Here is a 16,920-nt window from a genome sequence, read left to right on the forward strand (position 1 = left end):
AACTTCATGGATGATTTCTGCTGTTGTGTAATGTCACCATTCACGTGTATGTGTGTGTGCTTTTCTCTGACAGATGCTCATATGAATAAGGACAACAACAAGCTGGTTGTGTTCATAGCTGCTGCCGTGGGGACCATAACGCTGATGGCCGTGATTTACTGCATCTACAACCAGTTCTACACCAAGCACCCGTATTCTCACACACAACTGCATGAAACAGGTGTACACACATACACACTTCTACACTAAACGCTCGTATTTACGCGCACACACACACTTCTACACTAAACACACACATTCAGGTGCTAGTGTGCTGCTGTGTTTCCGCATTAGAGCTGTAAAGAGAAGTGTGTGTAGCAAAGCTTCACCAAGGTGTGTGTGTGTGTGTGTGTGTGTGTGTGTGTGTGTGTGTGTGTGTGTGTGTGTGTGTGTGTGCGCGTGCACATTTCATAGTGAAGGTCAGAAGCTGTCTGTAGTTAATACTGAATGTATAGTTCAGGTTCAGGGTTCATTTAAAATAGTTTTCTTGTTGGGTTGCACAGCAGAAGGGGGGGGGGGGGGGGACCCTGAAGATTTAAAAAAGTCAGTATAGGTTGGGTCTGGCGTGCTCCGGATGGCTTTGTTTTACAGAGTAGCTCTGTTTACATCGTGTGGATTTGTTCACATTGGGTGGGTCTGTTTAAATTAAAATGTTTATTTAAGGACTACAGGTCAGAAGATAACTTACCTACTGCAAACATGGAAACCTTCATCTGTTCCTGCGTCTGTCTGTCCCTTTAGACATATCTGTGGATACGCAGGGGACGTCGTCCTGCGTGTTTGGGAGCTGTGGTGGACAGACAGATGGATGGATAGAGCGAGGGATGGGAGAAGGAGGAAGTTATGGTTCTCTCTCAGACACTCCCTCCATCATTACTCTTCCTCCCCCTCTCTCTCCTCCCCCTCTCGCTTCTCCTTTGGCCCCGCCCCGCCCACTGTGCCCTGCCCCTCTCAGAACCATCTCTGCCCAGGACCTTCAGAAGAGCTTCCTCTGACTGTCTCTCCCAGATCTGGACCAATCAGATTGTAGGGCAGTCAGTAGGTGGAGGAGTGTGGTCCTGTAATTCTGAGTACTGCTGCAATGATGCATTCTTCCTGAACACACAACAATCACACAGAGTGGTTAGACAGCAAGTCAGAGGAGCTTTGTAGCCTGAGCAGTTTGGGGTTTAGAATGAGCCTATAACGGTTAAGTTGTGTGTGTGTGTTTGTGTTTCAGCAGCAGCGATGGTAATACCACTAGTGCTGATCTCTTTCTAAACTGTTCTGCTTTCAGTCTTTAATAAATTCCTGCTTCTGGGCCCACTGGGTTGCCGTGCGGTTTCTTTAACCAGGTCTCTCCGGTTTCAGAAGTGAACTGGTTCCCAGTGCACGCACACCCATCTGGGCCGAAATAACCCCGCCATCTCGGGGTAAGGGCGTGAACGTGAAGGCCGCAGGCGAGGTTGTAACGACGTGACCTGACCGTGATGTGGCAGTGCGCGCGTCTTTGCGCATCTGTGAGCGCGAGGGAAACCGTAAACGCTTCGGAGGCTTTTAACGCGCCATGCGCAGAGAAGACTGCTGTGACGGCTGCAGTAGTCATGGATGCAGGGATTAGGATCACAGAGTAGCAGCAATCGGTGTCAGCTGTGTGCGCGTGAGAGGTGAAGCGCAGAGAGGAGCAAACGACCGTGTCCCCTAGAAAAAGTGAGGCTGCGCGCGGCATTGCAGCACACCGGTAGCTCCGGCACTGGCGCAGATGGATGTCCGGCTCGAGCGTTTTAAAGCAGAGGCGGCTGCAGCGCTCGCGCGGCTACACGGGTAAGAACGGCACCGCTGCACTACAATTTACTCAGACCGGATCAGCCCCGCCGTTGGTTCTGTTTAGTCTGGTGCGTGTCTGGGGGCGGGGGGGTCGTCATTACCCCGAACATCCGAATCTCACGGGCCGCCTCTAGAGAACACGAGTTTTATCCGCACGTGCTAAAAGCCAAAATTATTAGTTTTAATCCGAGTCCTACAGTTTAACACTGGCCGGATTAGCGCGCGCTTGGATGTGGTGCCCCGTGGAGCATCGTTTAATAGTTATAGACTCCAGCGCGAGAGCGTTCTACTTTACCAATCAATCATAAGCAGCCATGGAGAACAGGGGCTCGAGCGTAGACTAACTAGGTTATGAACGGTGTGTCGCACGGCCCGTGCCCTACACTCACCTTCTGCACAGATCCTGCACACAACGCGCTCGCGCCACTTCACGAGGAGTTCTCTTCGCACCCTCCTCACCGTACGCGCGCACAATCGAGCTGTTGCTGTTTCAAAACAAAAACATTGCTGTGGTCGTTGTTTTGGGCAGGCCTGTTAATATCTTGTTCACAATAATGAATTATCGCTAAATAAAAATAGGTTTTCAGATTTTCTGTATTTCCATCTAAAAAATTATTTACTTATGCAAATGTCCTGGAAGAAGATATTGTTTACTATGGAAACTCGCTACCAGGGCAAATGCCGCCCCTCTATGTTGCAGACGGCAAAGTTGGAGTCTCATGCCCAAGAGAGAGAGAGAGAAACGCTGTTTATCCAAGTCTCATTGTTGTAATAGCAAAATGATACTCTGTCATACTGTGTAACGTCTTCGGTCTCGCAGCCTTCGGGTTCATCAGGAAACTACGGAGACGTTTTCACGGAGTTCGTCCGCTAAGCAGCACGAGGAGGCGGATTCTGCACCGCGTTTAAAGGCCCGCGCGCCTCTCAGCTGTTGCTGGATCTTAAGGGGACTTAACTGTGCCCCGAAAATCCTGTCCAGAAATAGACCCTCCCGCGAGCCTGCTGTCGGCTGAGGAAACGCGCGCACTCTCTCACGCGGGATTAACGATCCTCCTTTAGATGTTGCTTATGTGAAACTGCGGTTAGCTTCCGTCCAGCACGTGAGGCGCGCCACTCTATAGCATTTACATTTACGGCATTTAGCAGACGCTCTTATCCAGAGCGACTTACAAGAGTGCTTTGTCATTTACTCATAGAGTATATCCAAGTACAGTATAGTAGGTTAGAATTAAACACACCAACATGTCTAGCAGACGTTTCATGAATTATAAACCCGCGAGCGGCGACGTGGCTGCAGTGAGTTTGAAAGTAACGCGATACTGGTCACGTGCCCGTTTAAAATTGCATGTGAACCCTGATCCCATCAAACTGGTTTTAAGAGTGATGGTTAATGTTGACGTTATGACGGTTCATCCGGTTCACGCCTGCACAGTGATGTCGCACTGTTGGAGGACACAGAAATAGAACTTATTATTAATTCATGCTTAGAGAGATATTAATACTTAATCAATGGTAAAGAACTTTTCCAGTCTGTATCTTTATGAACAGGATGTGATTGTGTGTGTGTTTGTGAGGGTGGACCTATAACAAATGTGAGCATTCTTACTGACCTGCTCTGTTGTATTCCGTTGTTCTGTTGTTGTTTAAGTTGTAGTTATTATTGTTGATCTGTTGTTTTTGTACAGCTTTCTGAAGAAGGTGATGATCCAATCTATACAGGCATTGAGCTTAAACAAGTGGAACTAGTGTGTGTATATACAATTGTTACAATTGTTTTATTGATGAAAACATATAGATCCAGTTGCTCAGACCCAGATTAACACAAGACTAAACATGATTTACTATTGGCACTGCAGTTTAGTCCAAGATTAGAGTTAATCAGCACAGGAAACCAGCCAATAATAAAGTAATAAACAGACCCATAATAAAGTAATAAACCCATAATGTGTAATAATGGGGCCAGATAAAAACTAAAAATCCTGGCTTTCCCCTACTATGTCCGAGACCACTATCCTTCTTTTGAAAGACGAGGTCACAAATGAGCCTAAGAACTTCCGACCAATCACTCGCCTGTCTTCTGCTTATAAGATCCTCACCACAATAATTAGTTGACCACTTTTACAATCACTTGCAGAAGAAGAACATCCTGATAGACAAACAGAAAGGCTGTCGAAGGTTGTCTAGAGGATGTAAGAACCAGCTGCTTGTTAGCAAGATGATTGTCAGCGCTGTGAACAAGACCAAGAGAAACCGTGGACTGGCGTGGACTGACCACAACTCTTCAACAGTACTCCCAGATCCGAGTATTGCCAAGTATTACCTGGTTCATGGAGGCCATAATGAAAGAATGGAGGACTGATGTACCCCTTTTCTACCAAGGAGGTTTCATCAGGATGCGGAAGATCTCGAGCAAAAGAGGAATCTGCCAGGAGACTTGCTGTGTCTGTTGCTATTGTGTGCTTGCACTGCTCTCCATCGTGCTGAATAAACCAGATCTTTGGTATGCAATCGTCAAACAGCATACGGTTAGCATGTGCTTAGCCATTTGCTGTAACTGGACGACCTAACGCTGTTTACCAGAGATGAAACAAGCAGGTGCTTATGACTATCCTGCTGTTTAGTGATGACATCAAAAGGAAGCTTGGCTTGGACAAGTGCGCCTCTGCATTCTTCAAACATGGCAATCTAGTGAAGAGCCAAAATATCCAGCTGGATGGCAAAGCAGTTATACAGAACCTCGACCAGGACGGCGCCTTGACATTGACGAAAGTAAAAGTTGAACCAATGTGCAAAGATGAAGGAGAAGGTCGCTCAGAAATACTGTCTCCTAGTCTGCTTGGTCCTCAGGTCAGCGCTTAATTCACAAACAAGATCACTGCAATCACCAGTTTGGCCAGTTCCGGTGTACAGCTTTGGACTTATCGACTGTCTTAAGGCTGACATCAAATGGATGGATCACAAGACATGAAAACTGCTGACGATTGACTGGCTCCACCATCCTAATGCTGACGTTGAGAGAGTGTATTTCAAGAGATGAAAGGGTGGCTGTGGGCTAATAGAACTCGCCCTCCTAAGAAGACAGCTACAGTTATGTGCAAAATAATAGCAGTCTAACATCACTAATGTATTTAATTACTGATTTTGGCAGAAAAGATAATACAACATGGGAAACAATTCATGGCTTTGTGCAGCCGAGTAATGGGCAACCAGCAGAATCAACAGTCATGACATGCATTTGGGTGTAATTGACTCATTTAATGAAAGGGGCGTGTTCAAATGAATAACAGTTTGGAGTTCAATTAGTGAGGTCATTCAATCTATGAATAAACAGGTGTCAATTATGGCCCTTATTTAAAGAAGGAGGACAGCAAATGTTGTACCTGCTGGTTTTAGCCCTTGCTCAGTGAGCAAAATTGGTCGTTCCAGACATTGTACCGAAGGAGAAAGAACTTTGATTAAGAAGTTGATTGGAGAGAGGAAAACATATAAAGAAGTGCAGAAAAGAATTGGCTGCTTAGCTAAAATGATCTCAAATGCTTTAAAATGGCAAACAAAACCCAAAACACGTGGTAGGAAAAGAAATACTACCAATTCGCGTAGATCATAGAATAACAAGAATGGCAAATAAGCATCCAATGATCAGCTCCAGGGAAATCAAAGAAGATCTTCAGTCACCTGTGAGTTCTGCAACAATCAGAAGATGCCTATATGAAACTATTTGTAAGAAACCCTCGTAAAGTACCATTGCTGAAAAAAAGACGTGTTGAAAATGTTAGTTTGCCAAAGAACACATTGACTGGCCTAAAGAGAAGTGGCGCAACATTCTATGGACAGACGAGAGCAAGATTGTTCTTATTGGGTCTAAAGGCCACAGACAGACGACCCATAAACACTGAATTCAAGCTACAGTACACTGTAAAGACTATAAAACATGGAGGTGCAACCATAATGGTTTGGAAATGTTTCTCATACTTTGGAGTCGGACCCATTTATCGGATACCAGGCACCGTGGACCAGTTTGAATATATCAAAATACTGGAAGAGGTCATGTTGCCTTATGTTGAAGAAGAAATGCTCTTGAAATGGGTGTTTCAGCAGGACAAGGACCCCAAACACACCAGCAATTGGGAAACATCTTGGTTCCAGACCAACAAGATTGATGTTATGAAGTGGCCGGCCCAATTCCCAGACCTCTGATCGAGGATTTGTGGAGTGACATCAAAAATGCTGTTTTTGATACAAAACCCAAGAATGCAGAAGAACTGTGGAATGAAGTCCAGTCAGCTTGGGCTGGAATATCTGTTTGCAGGTGTCAGATGTTAGTTGATTCTGTGCCACACAGATGTAAAGCAGTTATCAGAAATACAACTAAATATTATTTCAGTGATCAACAGAAAAGCTAAATCTGTAAACAACTTTCAGTTTATACTGTAAATATTTCTTTGTAAATTAAATTGAAGACACTATTTTTTTTTTATCAGACTTTATTCTTTCTTTTCTTCATTTTCAGTTTAAAAATTGATATTTCGTTCATGTTTTCATTTGGAATTGAATGTGCACACTGCTATTATTTTGCACATAACTGTATAAACCAACACAACAAAATAACCATCTCTGCTATCTGCGCTGATTGATCTGCAAAGAGCTTGGTGGTTAAAAGAGCCAGAGAAATTTTACCAGCACCTGCCTGAAAACGTCAATATCGATAAAACTTTAAAAATGTGAGATATGGCAGTGCAAACCGAACCAACCATGTCTGCAAACCGAACCACGTGCTCCAGGACAGAAATGGAAAACACTTCTAGACGTCACAGTTCCACATGACTGGAACATCAACGCAGATGTGAAGACCTTGAGACAGAAATGAGAAGAAAGTGGAACACCAAGCCCAGAACTGTGTCTGTGGTGGTGTGAGCTCTCTGTACCATCATGGAAGGGTTGAAAAGCACTTTTGAGAGCTTCCGAGCCATCAAAGCCTGTGAGATACAGAAGATCACTCTCAGGGGAACACAAAGCCTATGGGATACAGAAGATCACTCTCAGGGGACCACAGACATCTTCAGAAATGTCCTGAGCTAAAGCATTATGTTCTTGTTTAGGATCTCTTGAGTAAGGAGATACCATGCCAATCCACACTCTAATCTACTTTGAGATTTAGAGTCATAGTCTCAGTGTTTAGTAAGGGTTAGTAAGACTCGCAGCTAGCTGACCAAGAGGACTTTTGTTAGGGTTCAGTTCTTGGGTCAGTAGTAGTTTAAAATTCAGCATTTCTGTAAAACGAGACTTTCTGTGAGACTGTATGGACCAAGACGGCATCCCTGTTTCAATCCGCTCTCTGTACGTTTGTTGCCAATTCTTACCCCACACTTGTGCTAGATAGAATCAAATGCCTCCCTATTTCTCATTCTCTCTCCTTTAGGCTCATTGAAAAGCATCAGGAGGATGGGGAGACCATCGAGCTGTCGGCGCAGGGCCGTCCGGAGCTGATGCAGGAGAAGGAGCCGCCCATGGTGGACTGCACGTGTTTTGGAATGCCACGCCGCTACATCATCGCCATCCTCTCCGGCCTCGGGTTCTGTATTTCCTTTGGAATTCGCTGTAATCTGGGCGTAGCAGTGGTCAGCATGGTCAACAACCATACTGTCTACATAGGGGACAAGGAGGTCAACGTGGTCAGTGTCTGTGCTGCATGCTTCTCGTGTGTGTGTGTGTTGTGGTTAAGGTCAACTTGGAGATCAGTAGAAAGAAATACTGAATCTTTTACTGACCTTATGGTCCTGAACACTGAGTAGCTGGATTGTGCATGTCAGAGTGGAGTTGGGGCTGGTCTCTGCAGGAGGGCGGAGCTACAGGATTAAGGTGATTAGGGTGGTGGGTGTGTCCAAGAGCTTCAGGATTGTTTAGGGTGGTGGGCATGTCTGGGAGTTTTTAGGGTGGTGGGTGTGTCCAAGGCATGTCTGGGAGTGTTTAGGATGGTGGGTGTGTCTGGGAGTGTTTAGGGTAGTGAGTGTGTCTGGGAGTGTCAATAATACTAATATGATATATGTCCTCTGGTTTAGCTGAGATGTATAACTGAGTATCATCAGTGTAGCAGTGGAAACTAGCACTGTGTTTATGTATAATGCCACCTACAGGTAGTAGATATAAAGAAAAAAGCCCTAGAACAGATCCTACTGGGACACCATAGCTAACCTTGTTGTATGATGAAAAGTTTCCTTTTATGCTGACAAACTGGTAGTGACGTGCCAATAAGATTTAAACCAGGAAAGGGCTGTTCCCCTAATCCCAACAACATTTTCAAGTCTATCTAGTAGAATGTTGTGATCTATAATGTCAAATGCTGCACTCAGATCAAGTAATATAAGCAAAGAGACATAACCCTGGTCAGAAGCCAACAACAGGTCATTAACTACTTTAATCAGTGCTGTCTCTGTACTATCATGAGGCCTAAACCCTGACTGAAAGACGTCATGTATCTGGTTTTGATTCAGGTATGAGCTTAGCTGCTGAGCTACATCTTTTTCTAGGATTATTGGAACATAGCCAAGGGTCAAGTAGGAGGTCACACCCCCTGGTGTTCAGCGGTGCACAGACTGTGTCACCACTGTACAGCTTAAACATCGCTTGAAGCAATATTTCATATTTGAATATTTATATGGTTTACCTTTGTTAATTTATTAATAAGGTTTAATTACTAACATATAAACTTTATAAATTATGTTGCAGTTTAGTTCTGCTTCATGTGTGCAGAGCTGAATCTGCTGTTTAGTTCTATTTCAGATCCGCGTTAAAGGACTGATTTGGGCTTTGAGTTAGCGCAGTGCTTGTAGCCCTTGGCGTGGTAGAGGGAATTATGCAAAGGCATCATTAACTTTTCTTTATTCTCTTTTCAAATCCCTTTTATTACCTATATTTTAAAATTCTAGTGTGTGTGACTGATTAGATCAGGTATGTAATCCACATCTCCTCTGCCATCAGTGTCTTAGCACAGAGCTTCTCAGCCCAGTCCAGGAGAAGTCTATCCAGGCCAGGGTTTTGCTCAGATCCAGCTCACACCTGTTCGGTGGTTCCTTGCTTAAGCTTCTGCACCAACAATTAGACAGAGAGCTAGCTGTCTGTGGTGACGAAACCACACAGTTATTATGAGCATTATAGCTTTCTCTCTCTCTCTCTCTCTCTCTCTCGACCCCCCCCCCCCCCTCCCCAGAAAGCCCAGTTTATGTGGGATCCTCAGACAGTAGGGATGATACATGGTTCTTTTTTCTGGGGTTACATCATCACTCAGATTCCTGGAGGATTTATTTGTCAAAAATTTGCTGCCAACAGGTCAGTGTATAAACACACATGAACCGTCACACAAAAACACACACCCTTGACCTGTTCTTGTGTTCTCCTAGTTAGGTTGCTTCTCTTTAGTTCAGTTTAATTGGGATGTGTGTAATGTATTGCCATTTTGTGTGTTTTGTGTTTTATATAACTGAGTGTGACTCTGTGTGTTGTAGAGTGTTTGGTTTTGCGATTGTTGCTACGTCAATACTGAACCTTCTGATTCCATCAGCGGCACGTACACACTACTGGTGTGTGATAGTTGTCAGAGTCCTCCAAGGACTGGTGGAGGTAAGCAAGTTTCCTTACTGCTGTGTGCGTGTGTGTGCGTGTTTAGGGACCCATATTGTTTATTGTGTATGGTTTTTTGTTGTTGTTTTTTTATTATTGTTGTACTCAGTATTAAATACTCTACTTCCCAGAATCCTTTTCAAGTTTCGCACCAGGTTTCTTGTTAGTACTGCCAGCCTTTCACTAAAGCGAATAATTAGATGGCTGCTAGGATTGAGTGACATTGTTGCTGAGCAATCAGTGATGAGGAGGTGCGAATAGACAGGGGTTTGGGAAGGTTTTTTTTCTAGAATGTTTGAGAGTGAGTGAGAACTTATTGGAGACTTAATAAACGCAGTATATAGGCCCAAACTGTAACTCCCCCCCCCCCCCCCCCCCCCGTTTTCTTTCAAATATGACGTTGTTTCTTAGCATGACAGTATAGCCTTCTCCGCTATATGCGTTGTTTTGTTTTGTTTGTGTTCCGTTAAGCGAGTTAGCCTTATTCAGCTGAACAGCTAACGCTATCTTAGCTGCAGTTCTGCTCCACAACTGAGCGGGCTACTCCTCGACCAATGGGGTTGGATCCTGCACACTACCGCTCGTTTGAGTGGGTAGGAGGACCGGAGTCTCAACAAAAATCCTTGCACTTGTCGTGTGAGAAGCGAGAGGAGACATGCGTAGTTGCTTGATTTGGATGCTACGGCTCATTTCTGTACGTGTCACGGACCCGTGAGTGTTGGACCAACCGGCTCCATGTTTCTTGTACAATCCGTCTGGCGTCCTACCAGTGTTTGGGCCTGGGCACTGGGCCCCAGCGATTGATAACACACGCTTGTGAACACCCAAGTGCTGGACATGGCCAAGCTCTGGTTCATTTTTGCATTTACTGTGTTGACCATTTATTATTGAGTGTTTCATTTGCTAATTGCAGTGTTTATTGAATTGATTAATTTACAAATGAGGCCTCTGAGGGCAAGAGAAGTACTCATATTGGTGTATTTTCTTTGCGCGTTTGAGTTGTTTTTTTTTTCGCTGATTGTGGTGATGGTAAGGAGTAACTCCACAAAATTCGGTAATCACTGCACGTACTCTTTTTTTGGTGATTTTGTTTTATTTCACTTATTTCTTTTTGTGCAGGGTTTATTTTTAGATAAAATTGTCATTTTGGGGGTAATTACTACCTGTGTATCATTTGTGTCATTAACCACTTAGGGTTTAAAAGGAGTATTACTATCAACATAGTAGTATTAGACACATTATTGGATGCACCGCACTAATGTACATTGAACTAACATGTAATTTCTAGCAACTCTTCATCTACTGCTACACAGTTTGGTGGCCCTCGATACTGAGACACCACTACTGAGAGTGGTGTAGATTTAATGGCTAAGTTTAGAAACACTTATTAAGAGAAGAGTGAGAAGCTCTCTTGTCTTCCTCTACCGGCTGGATAAACCTCTTCATCAAGCACTTCTGAAAGGGGGAGTTGAGGTTGAAGGTTTGAATAAAGCCAGTATGGATCAGTTGGTGAGAGGTGCCCTTACCAGTGATGTGGTGGCTTTTAGGCTCCAAATGACCCATACCCTACAATATCCTCCTTCTTCTTCACCGCTGCTTAAAGAAATCAGAGAGGAAGAGGAATGGATCAAGGTCTGAGAGGGAGTGAGAATGGCAGTTGCTACTGTTGCTGTATCTCAACCTGCTAAGATGCCTGAATTAGATAGTTTAAAGTAGGTTAAAGAACTGTCATTTAAAGTTGCTAAACTGTTGAACGTGGCTACTGTGAGGTCCGCACCTTGTGGGCTAGCGGAAGAAGCTAGGACTGCAGGTCAAGTAGTACATGATGATGTATCAGAGAAAACAAAATCCAAACCCAACCTAGAAGGTATTTTCTTTTACCGGTGTGGGGAAGATAGACACACCAGGAGAGAATCTAACACTCCTGAAGACTTCAGAAAGGTTAATTGTAAGATGATTAACATGAACCGGCGGAAGGGAAACTTCATGGGAGCTCTGTGAAGGAGCAGCATAGATCTCCAATTCAGGCAGGTTCCACCAAATGTTCGTTTACAGTGGTAAGCTCCTCAAAGATACCTGAGGATTTAGTGAGGCCCACATCATATGTCCCAGTTCAGATAGAAGGGATTTATGCTCGGGCACTTTTAGATAGTGGTTTGCAGGTCACTATTTTGCACAGGAACACATTTGAAACACTTGCTGATAGCGTCAGTTGAGGACTTTGAAATGAGTTGAGTTCTCATAAGTATCCTTATGATGGGTATCTGTCAAATAAGCTTGAGTTTACTGGGGGAATTGCAGGATTACAGGAAACAATAGACAAATTGGGATTAATGTGCCCCGAACCTGTTTGAGTCGTGCGTAGCGCTGTTAGTGGGAACAAACACTTAGTGCATAAGCTGTTTAATTCCTGCAGAACTCAAGTTGGGGAACAGTTTTTAAAAATACTCTTGACTATACACCCCATGATCCAGAAAGCTTATGAGTCGTTGAAGGCGACTAAAACTCCCTTAGAAGAACCAGAACAAAATGGAACTGTCTGGTTTGTTCAGCATAAGCCCATGGCGTTGCAACCAATTCAAGTTCTTCATGTTGCTGGTGTGCCCAAATTCCTTGTTAAACTTACCAACTCACTGTTACCGCTAGATCAGCATCGAAAGGTATAGTCCTCAGAGGAAGTACAAGTGAGAGCTGAAGTTCACTCAGCATCTGTCCTGTCCAAGAATTATGTCACAGACATTTCCCTGTGAGAAATGTCTGCAGCAGGCCTGTTCTGAAGAGGGGAATGCTGCTTGCTAATATCTTTCCTGTCACTATGGTTCCACAGCTGGGAGCATGTCCTAACCCTAAGATGACAAATACATTGTCTCCTGATACATTTGATTTTGGAGACTCCCCAATGCCTGAGCAGGCCAAGCAACATCTGCGAGAAGATGGAGAGACCAAAGTATTTTCTCACCATGAGTGGGATGTGGGATGTTCTAAAAGTACTATGCATGAGATCAGGTTGACAGACTCAAAACCTTTAAGAGAAAGATCTCATTGCCAACTCCAGCAGATATAGAGGATGTGCACAAACATCTCCGTGAACTTCGCGAATGGGATCATCTCTGGGTTGAGAGGTCCGTATGGATCCCTGATAGTTGTTGTGCATAAGAAGTCTGGGAAAATCAGGATGTGTGGATTACCGGACACTCAGCCAACAAAACATCCCCAGCCAGTATATCGTTCCAGGAATTGAGGATACCCTTCACAGCCTGTCAAGAAGTAAATGGTTCAAGTCTTAGATCTGAGAAGTGGGTATTACCAGATTCCTATGAGTTCAGTTGATAAAGAAAAGACAGCTTTTATTTGTCCTTTTAGGCTTTTACCAATTTGAGCACAAACCTCAACAAAATTGTGGAGCACCTGAAACCTTCCAGAGGGTCATGGAACAAACAGTTGGGGACATGAACTTTCTTGAGGTGTTGGTATATTTGGATGACCTAATTGTTTTTGGCAAAACTCTGGAAGAACATGGAGAGAAGAGGGTCTCAAACTGTAGTTGGACAAATGTCAGTTCGGTAGAACCTCATTTACCTATGAGGGTCACATTGTGTCCCAAGATGGAGTAGCCACAGATCTGTCAAAGATGCAGGCTGTGTTGGCCTGGCCCAAACCTCAAACCTTGTCAGAGCTCAGATCCTTCCTGGGATTTTGCAGATACTACCGGCATTTCGTAAAGGATTTTTCCAGTATATGTGGTCCTCTCAATGAGTTATTTCGGTGCTATCCCCCAGATTACAACAAGAAAAAAGATGGAAAGTCCATCCAGAGTAAGACCTTCTGAACTTTTTGGCTCCCGATGGACTAAGAAGTGCGATGTTGCGTTTCAACAGCTAAAAGCCAGGCTGACCCAGGCTCCAGTGTTGGCTTTTGCTGATACACAGAAGTTCTATGTCTTGTATGTTGATGCTAGCCTGTGGTTTAGGTGGTGTTCTGTATCAGGAGCATGACGACAAACACGCGGCCTGTTGCATTAATCAGTAGAAGGCTTTCTCCATCTGAAAATGTACCCAACTCATAAACTGGAAATTTTGCCTTTAAATTGGGTTGTAGTAGATAAACTACATGATTATCTTTATGGAGGCTCATTTGAGGTAAGAACTGACGACAACCCTTTATCTTGCATTTTAACATCTGCAAAGCTTCATGTAACAGGTCACTGATGGTTGTCTGCTTTGTCTACATACAATTTCAGCCTGAAATATAGGCCTGGGCAGAGGAATATAGACCTGGGATTTTTGTCCAGGCACCCCATGCAAGTTTTTCTCCAGAGGGTGAATGGCAAGAAATGCCTGCTCCTGGGGTTAGGGCAATGTGTCAGGGACTGTTGCTTGATGGCGGGAAGAGTGCTCGATCGGGTTGCTTTGTAAATCAAATGGGGGCCCATGAGTCTGCCATATCAAAAGCTTATTGTCAAAGTACCATAGTGGGAGCTGATCAGTTGCCAAGTTTAAGTTCAGAAGATATCCAAACTGCACAGAGGAGAGACCCTTGTATTGGATAAGTTTGGTCATCTCTTAATCAAAGAAAACCTGCTGCAAGTGTTGGGACTGAACATCCAGACATTCGAGTTTTGAAGAGAGAATGGGAGAAATTGTGTCTTAACCCTCAAGGACTATTGTACCAAACTGAGACAACAGCTAGTCTGAGTTGTTGAGTTGTTTTTTTTCGCTGATTGTGGTGATGGTAAGGAGTAACTCCACAAAATTCGGTAGAATCACTGAGCACATGCTTTTATTTTGTGATTTGTTTTCTGTTATATTGCTTATTTCTTTTGTGCAGGGTTTTTTAAAAAATAAAATTGACATTTTGGGTGTAATTACTACCTGTGTATGATTCGGGTCATTAACCACTTAGGGTTTAAAAGGAGTATTACTATCAACATTGTAGTGTTGGACACATTTTTGGAGGCACCGCACTAACGTACATTGAGCTGTCACATAATTTCTGAGATGTGCTCCCCCTAAATGATCATTTCATTAGGGCCCCTTTAGGGAGGGGTTACACACTGTCACGGTAGGCTGGTCCCCTACCGAGAGGGACCATCCCACTTATCTACCCTGCTCTCAGTCACCTGTCTGTTAATGGGAGACACCTGCTCCTCATTCTATGTCTCCCTGTATATACCCCTAGAGTATCTGAGGGAAAACGCTGCGCATTAGCGGCTGAGACCACGAGTGCTTGTCGGTGCAACGCAACTCAGATTCAGGAGATTGATCGTGACTTCTTTTAGTGTTTGTTTGATTGTCATGGATAATAAAGAGCATATCGGCTCAACATCGCCTCTCACTGCCTCTCTGCCGCCTATGTCGTGTGTGTGTGTGTGTGTGTGTGTGTGTATGCATGGATATTTGTTGATGGTGATAATTCTAGAGGGACTGGTGGAAGTAAACACATCCTTTATATATAGATAGATAAATTAATATTATATATATGCATATTTGTGTGTGTGAGAGTGCATTTGTGAGTATGACGAGTGTCAGGTCACTCTGCATGAAGCTCTGAAACAGTAAGCAGAGGTTTGCTAGTTCAAGTCCCACCACTGCCAGGTTGCCACTGTTGGGCCCCTAAACAAAACCCTTAACCCTGAATTACTCAAGTTGTGTTCAGACCTGATTGCAAGTCACTTTAGATTAAAATGTCATCTACATGCTGTAGATGTAGACCAGAACTCTGAGAAGAACCAATACCACTGAGGAACCTTGACACATCCAACAATCTCCATAACTCTAACAATAATGGACTACTGTAGGACAACTAATAGGTGCCCTGCTTAGGGTGCACAATATTAGTAGTAATTATAATAAGTATTTTAGATACAGTAACATACGTGCATATATATTTCAGGTGTAGTTATTATTCATGTATTTTTTAGATACAGTAACAAACGTGTAAGGTGTATTATTTAAATGGTTGAATTGAGAAGGGTCATAGGCTTAGGGTTAGTGTAGACCTAACCTTTCCAGATATGACATCAAATCCTGTCTCTGTGCATGTTTAAGGGGGTGACGTACCCAGCATGCCATGGGATCTGGGCCAAATGGGCTCCGCCGCTGGAGAGAAGCCGATTGGCTACAACAGCTTTCTGTGGTGAGGTCATAGCTCTGGAGAGAAGCTGATTGGCTACAACAGCTTTCTGTGGTGAGGTCATAGCTCTTGCGAGAAGCTGATTGGCTACAACAACTTTCTGTGGTGAGGTTCTAGCTCTGGAGAGAAGCTGACTGAATATAACAGCTTTCTGTGGTTAAACACATGCACACGCATACACATGCAGTCACACACACTCACACTTATATGTATATACACATACATGCAAACACACACTTTGAAACAAACATTTTATTGCTGACCTGCTTACACGGGGGGAATCAGGAGGTGTAGCTTGTTGGGTAGTGTTGAGTGTAACCCTGGGGTTGGTGTTCATTGGCTGCTGTGTTCAGGCTCGTATGCTGGAGCTGTGATCGCCATGCCACTGGCCGGAGTGTTAGTGCAGTACTCGGGCTGGTCCTCTGTCTTCTACGTGTATGGTGAGTCAATCACAGTCACATCACTGTCTTCACATCATTGTCATACCATGCGGAGGGAAACATCTACATGTTAGAGCTACGGTTTCAGACACATACTTAAATAGCCTGAATTTTTAAAGTTGCGTAGGTAGTCCTGTCATGTATGAACGGCTTGCTGCAGTTATTGACTGTTCTGCATCATTGTAACCTGGTCTCCAGGACCAGGTGCTCGTCACGGTTCAAACTCTCGTCCCTCATGTCTCCTTATTCAGGCAGGATGGCAACACATCACAGGTCACCTGCCTTCCATGGCCAGATTCAAACACCAGAGAATGTTTGATTCTGGTTCTGGAATGTGGAAACACAATTTCACCTCCTTCGGCACTGTAAGACATGGATGCTTGTCTTCTTGAATGTCCATTTTTAATCTGCACACAGTTCAGGAGCTGTATGACAGCTTGACAGCACTGTAGAAGAGAGCTCCACGAAGACTGTAGGATAGACCTCTACAATACCTCCCTCCCCTCCCCTGTGTCTGTAGGTAGTTTTGGGATCTGTTGGTATTTGTTCTGGATTATGATGTCATATGAAAGTCCAGCTACACATCCAACCATCTCTGCTGAGGAGAGGCTGTACATCGAGGAGTCCATCGGGGAGTCCACAAGCCTCACCAGTCAACTGACGGTAAAACACGCTCACACACATTCGTGCATGTGCTTACACACACACACACTTACACACACGTGCACACGCTTACTCTGCAGAAGTTTAACACGCCTTGGAGACAGTTCTTCACCTCCATGCCCGTCTACGCTATCATCATTGCTAACTTCTGCCGGAGCTGGACCTTCTATCTGCTACTGATCAGCCAGCCTGCGTACTTCGAGGAGGTGTTCAAGTTTGAGCT

The 16,920-nt window shown here is 44.2% G+C and overlaps 1 protein-coding gene across 1 annotated transcript in view; it reads left to right on the plus strand.

The window, feature by feature from the left end:
- The first annotated feature begins 1,557 nt into the window (after window positions 1-1,557).
- slc17a7b (solute carrier family 17 member 7b) overlaps window positions 1,558-16,920 on the plus strand; it is a 20,498-nt gene continuing 5,135 nt past the window's right edge. Inside the window, exons 1-8 of the mRNA XM_035530888.1 lie at window positions 1,558-1,842; window positions 7,265-7,517; window positions 9,053-9,171; window positions 9,348-9,462; window positions 15,510-15,597; window positions 15,948-16,034; window positions 16,555-16,697; window positions 16,778-16,920. The exon at window positions 16,778-16,920 is cut by the window's right edge and continues 7 nt beyond it. Coding sequence (XP_035386781.1) covers window positions 1,781-1,842; window positions 7,265-7,517; window positions 9,053-9,171; window positions 9,348-9,462; window positions 15,510-15,597; window positions 15,948-16,034; window positions 16,555-16,697; window positions 16,778-16,920 — 1,010 coding nt within the window. The 5' untranslated portion in view covers window positions 1,558-1,780. The remainder of the gene's footprint in view (window positions 1,843-7,264; window positions 7,518-9,052; window positions 9,172-9,347; window positions 9,463-15,509; window positions 15,598-15,947; window positions 16,035-16,554; window positions 16,698-16,777) is intronic.

This window comes from Electrophorus electricus, chromosome 10 (genome assembly GCF_013358815.1).
Source record: "Electrophorus electricus isolate fEleEle1 chromosome 10, fEleEle1.pri, whole genome shotgun sequence".
Taxonomy (NCBI): Eukaryota; Metazoa; Chordata; class Actinopteri; order Gymnotiformes; family Gymnotidae; genus Electrophorus; species Electrophorus electricus.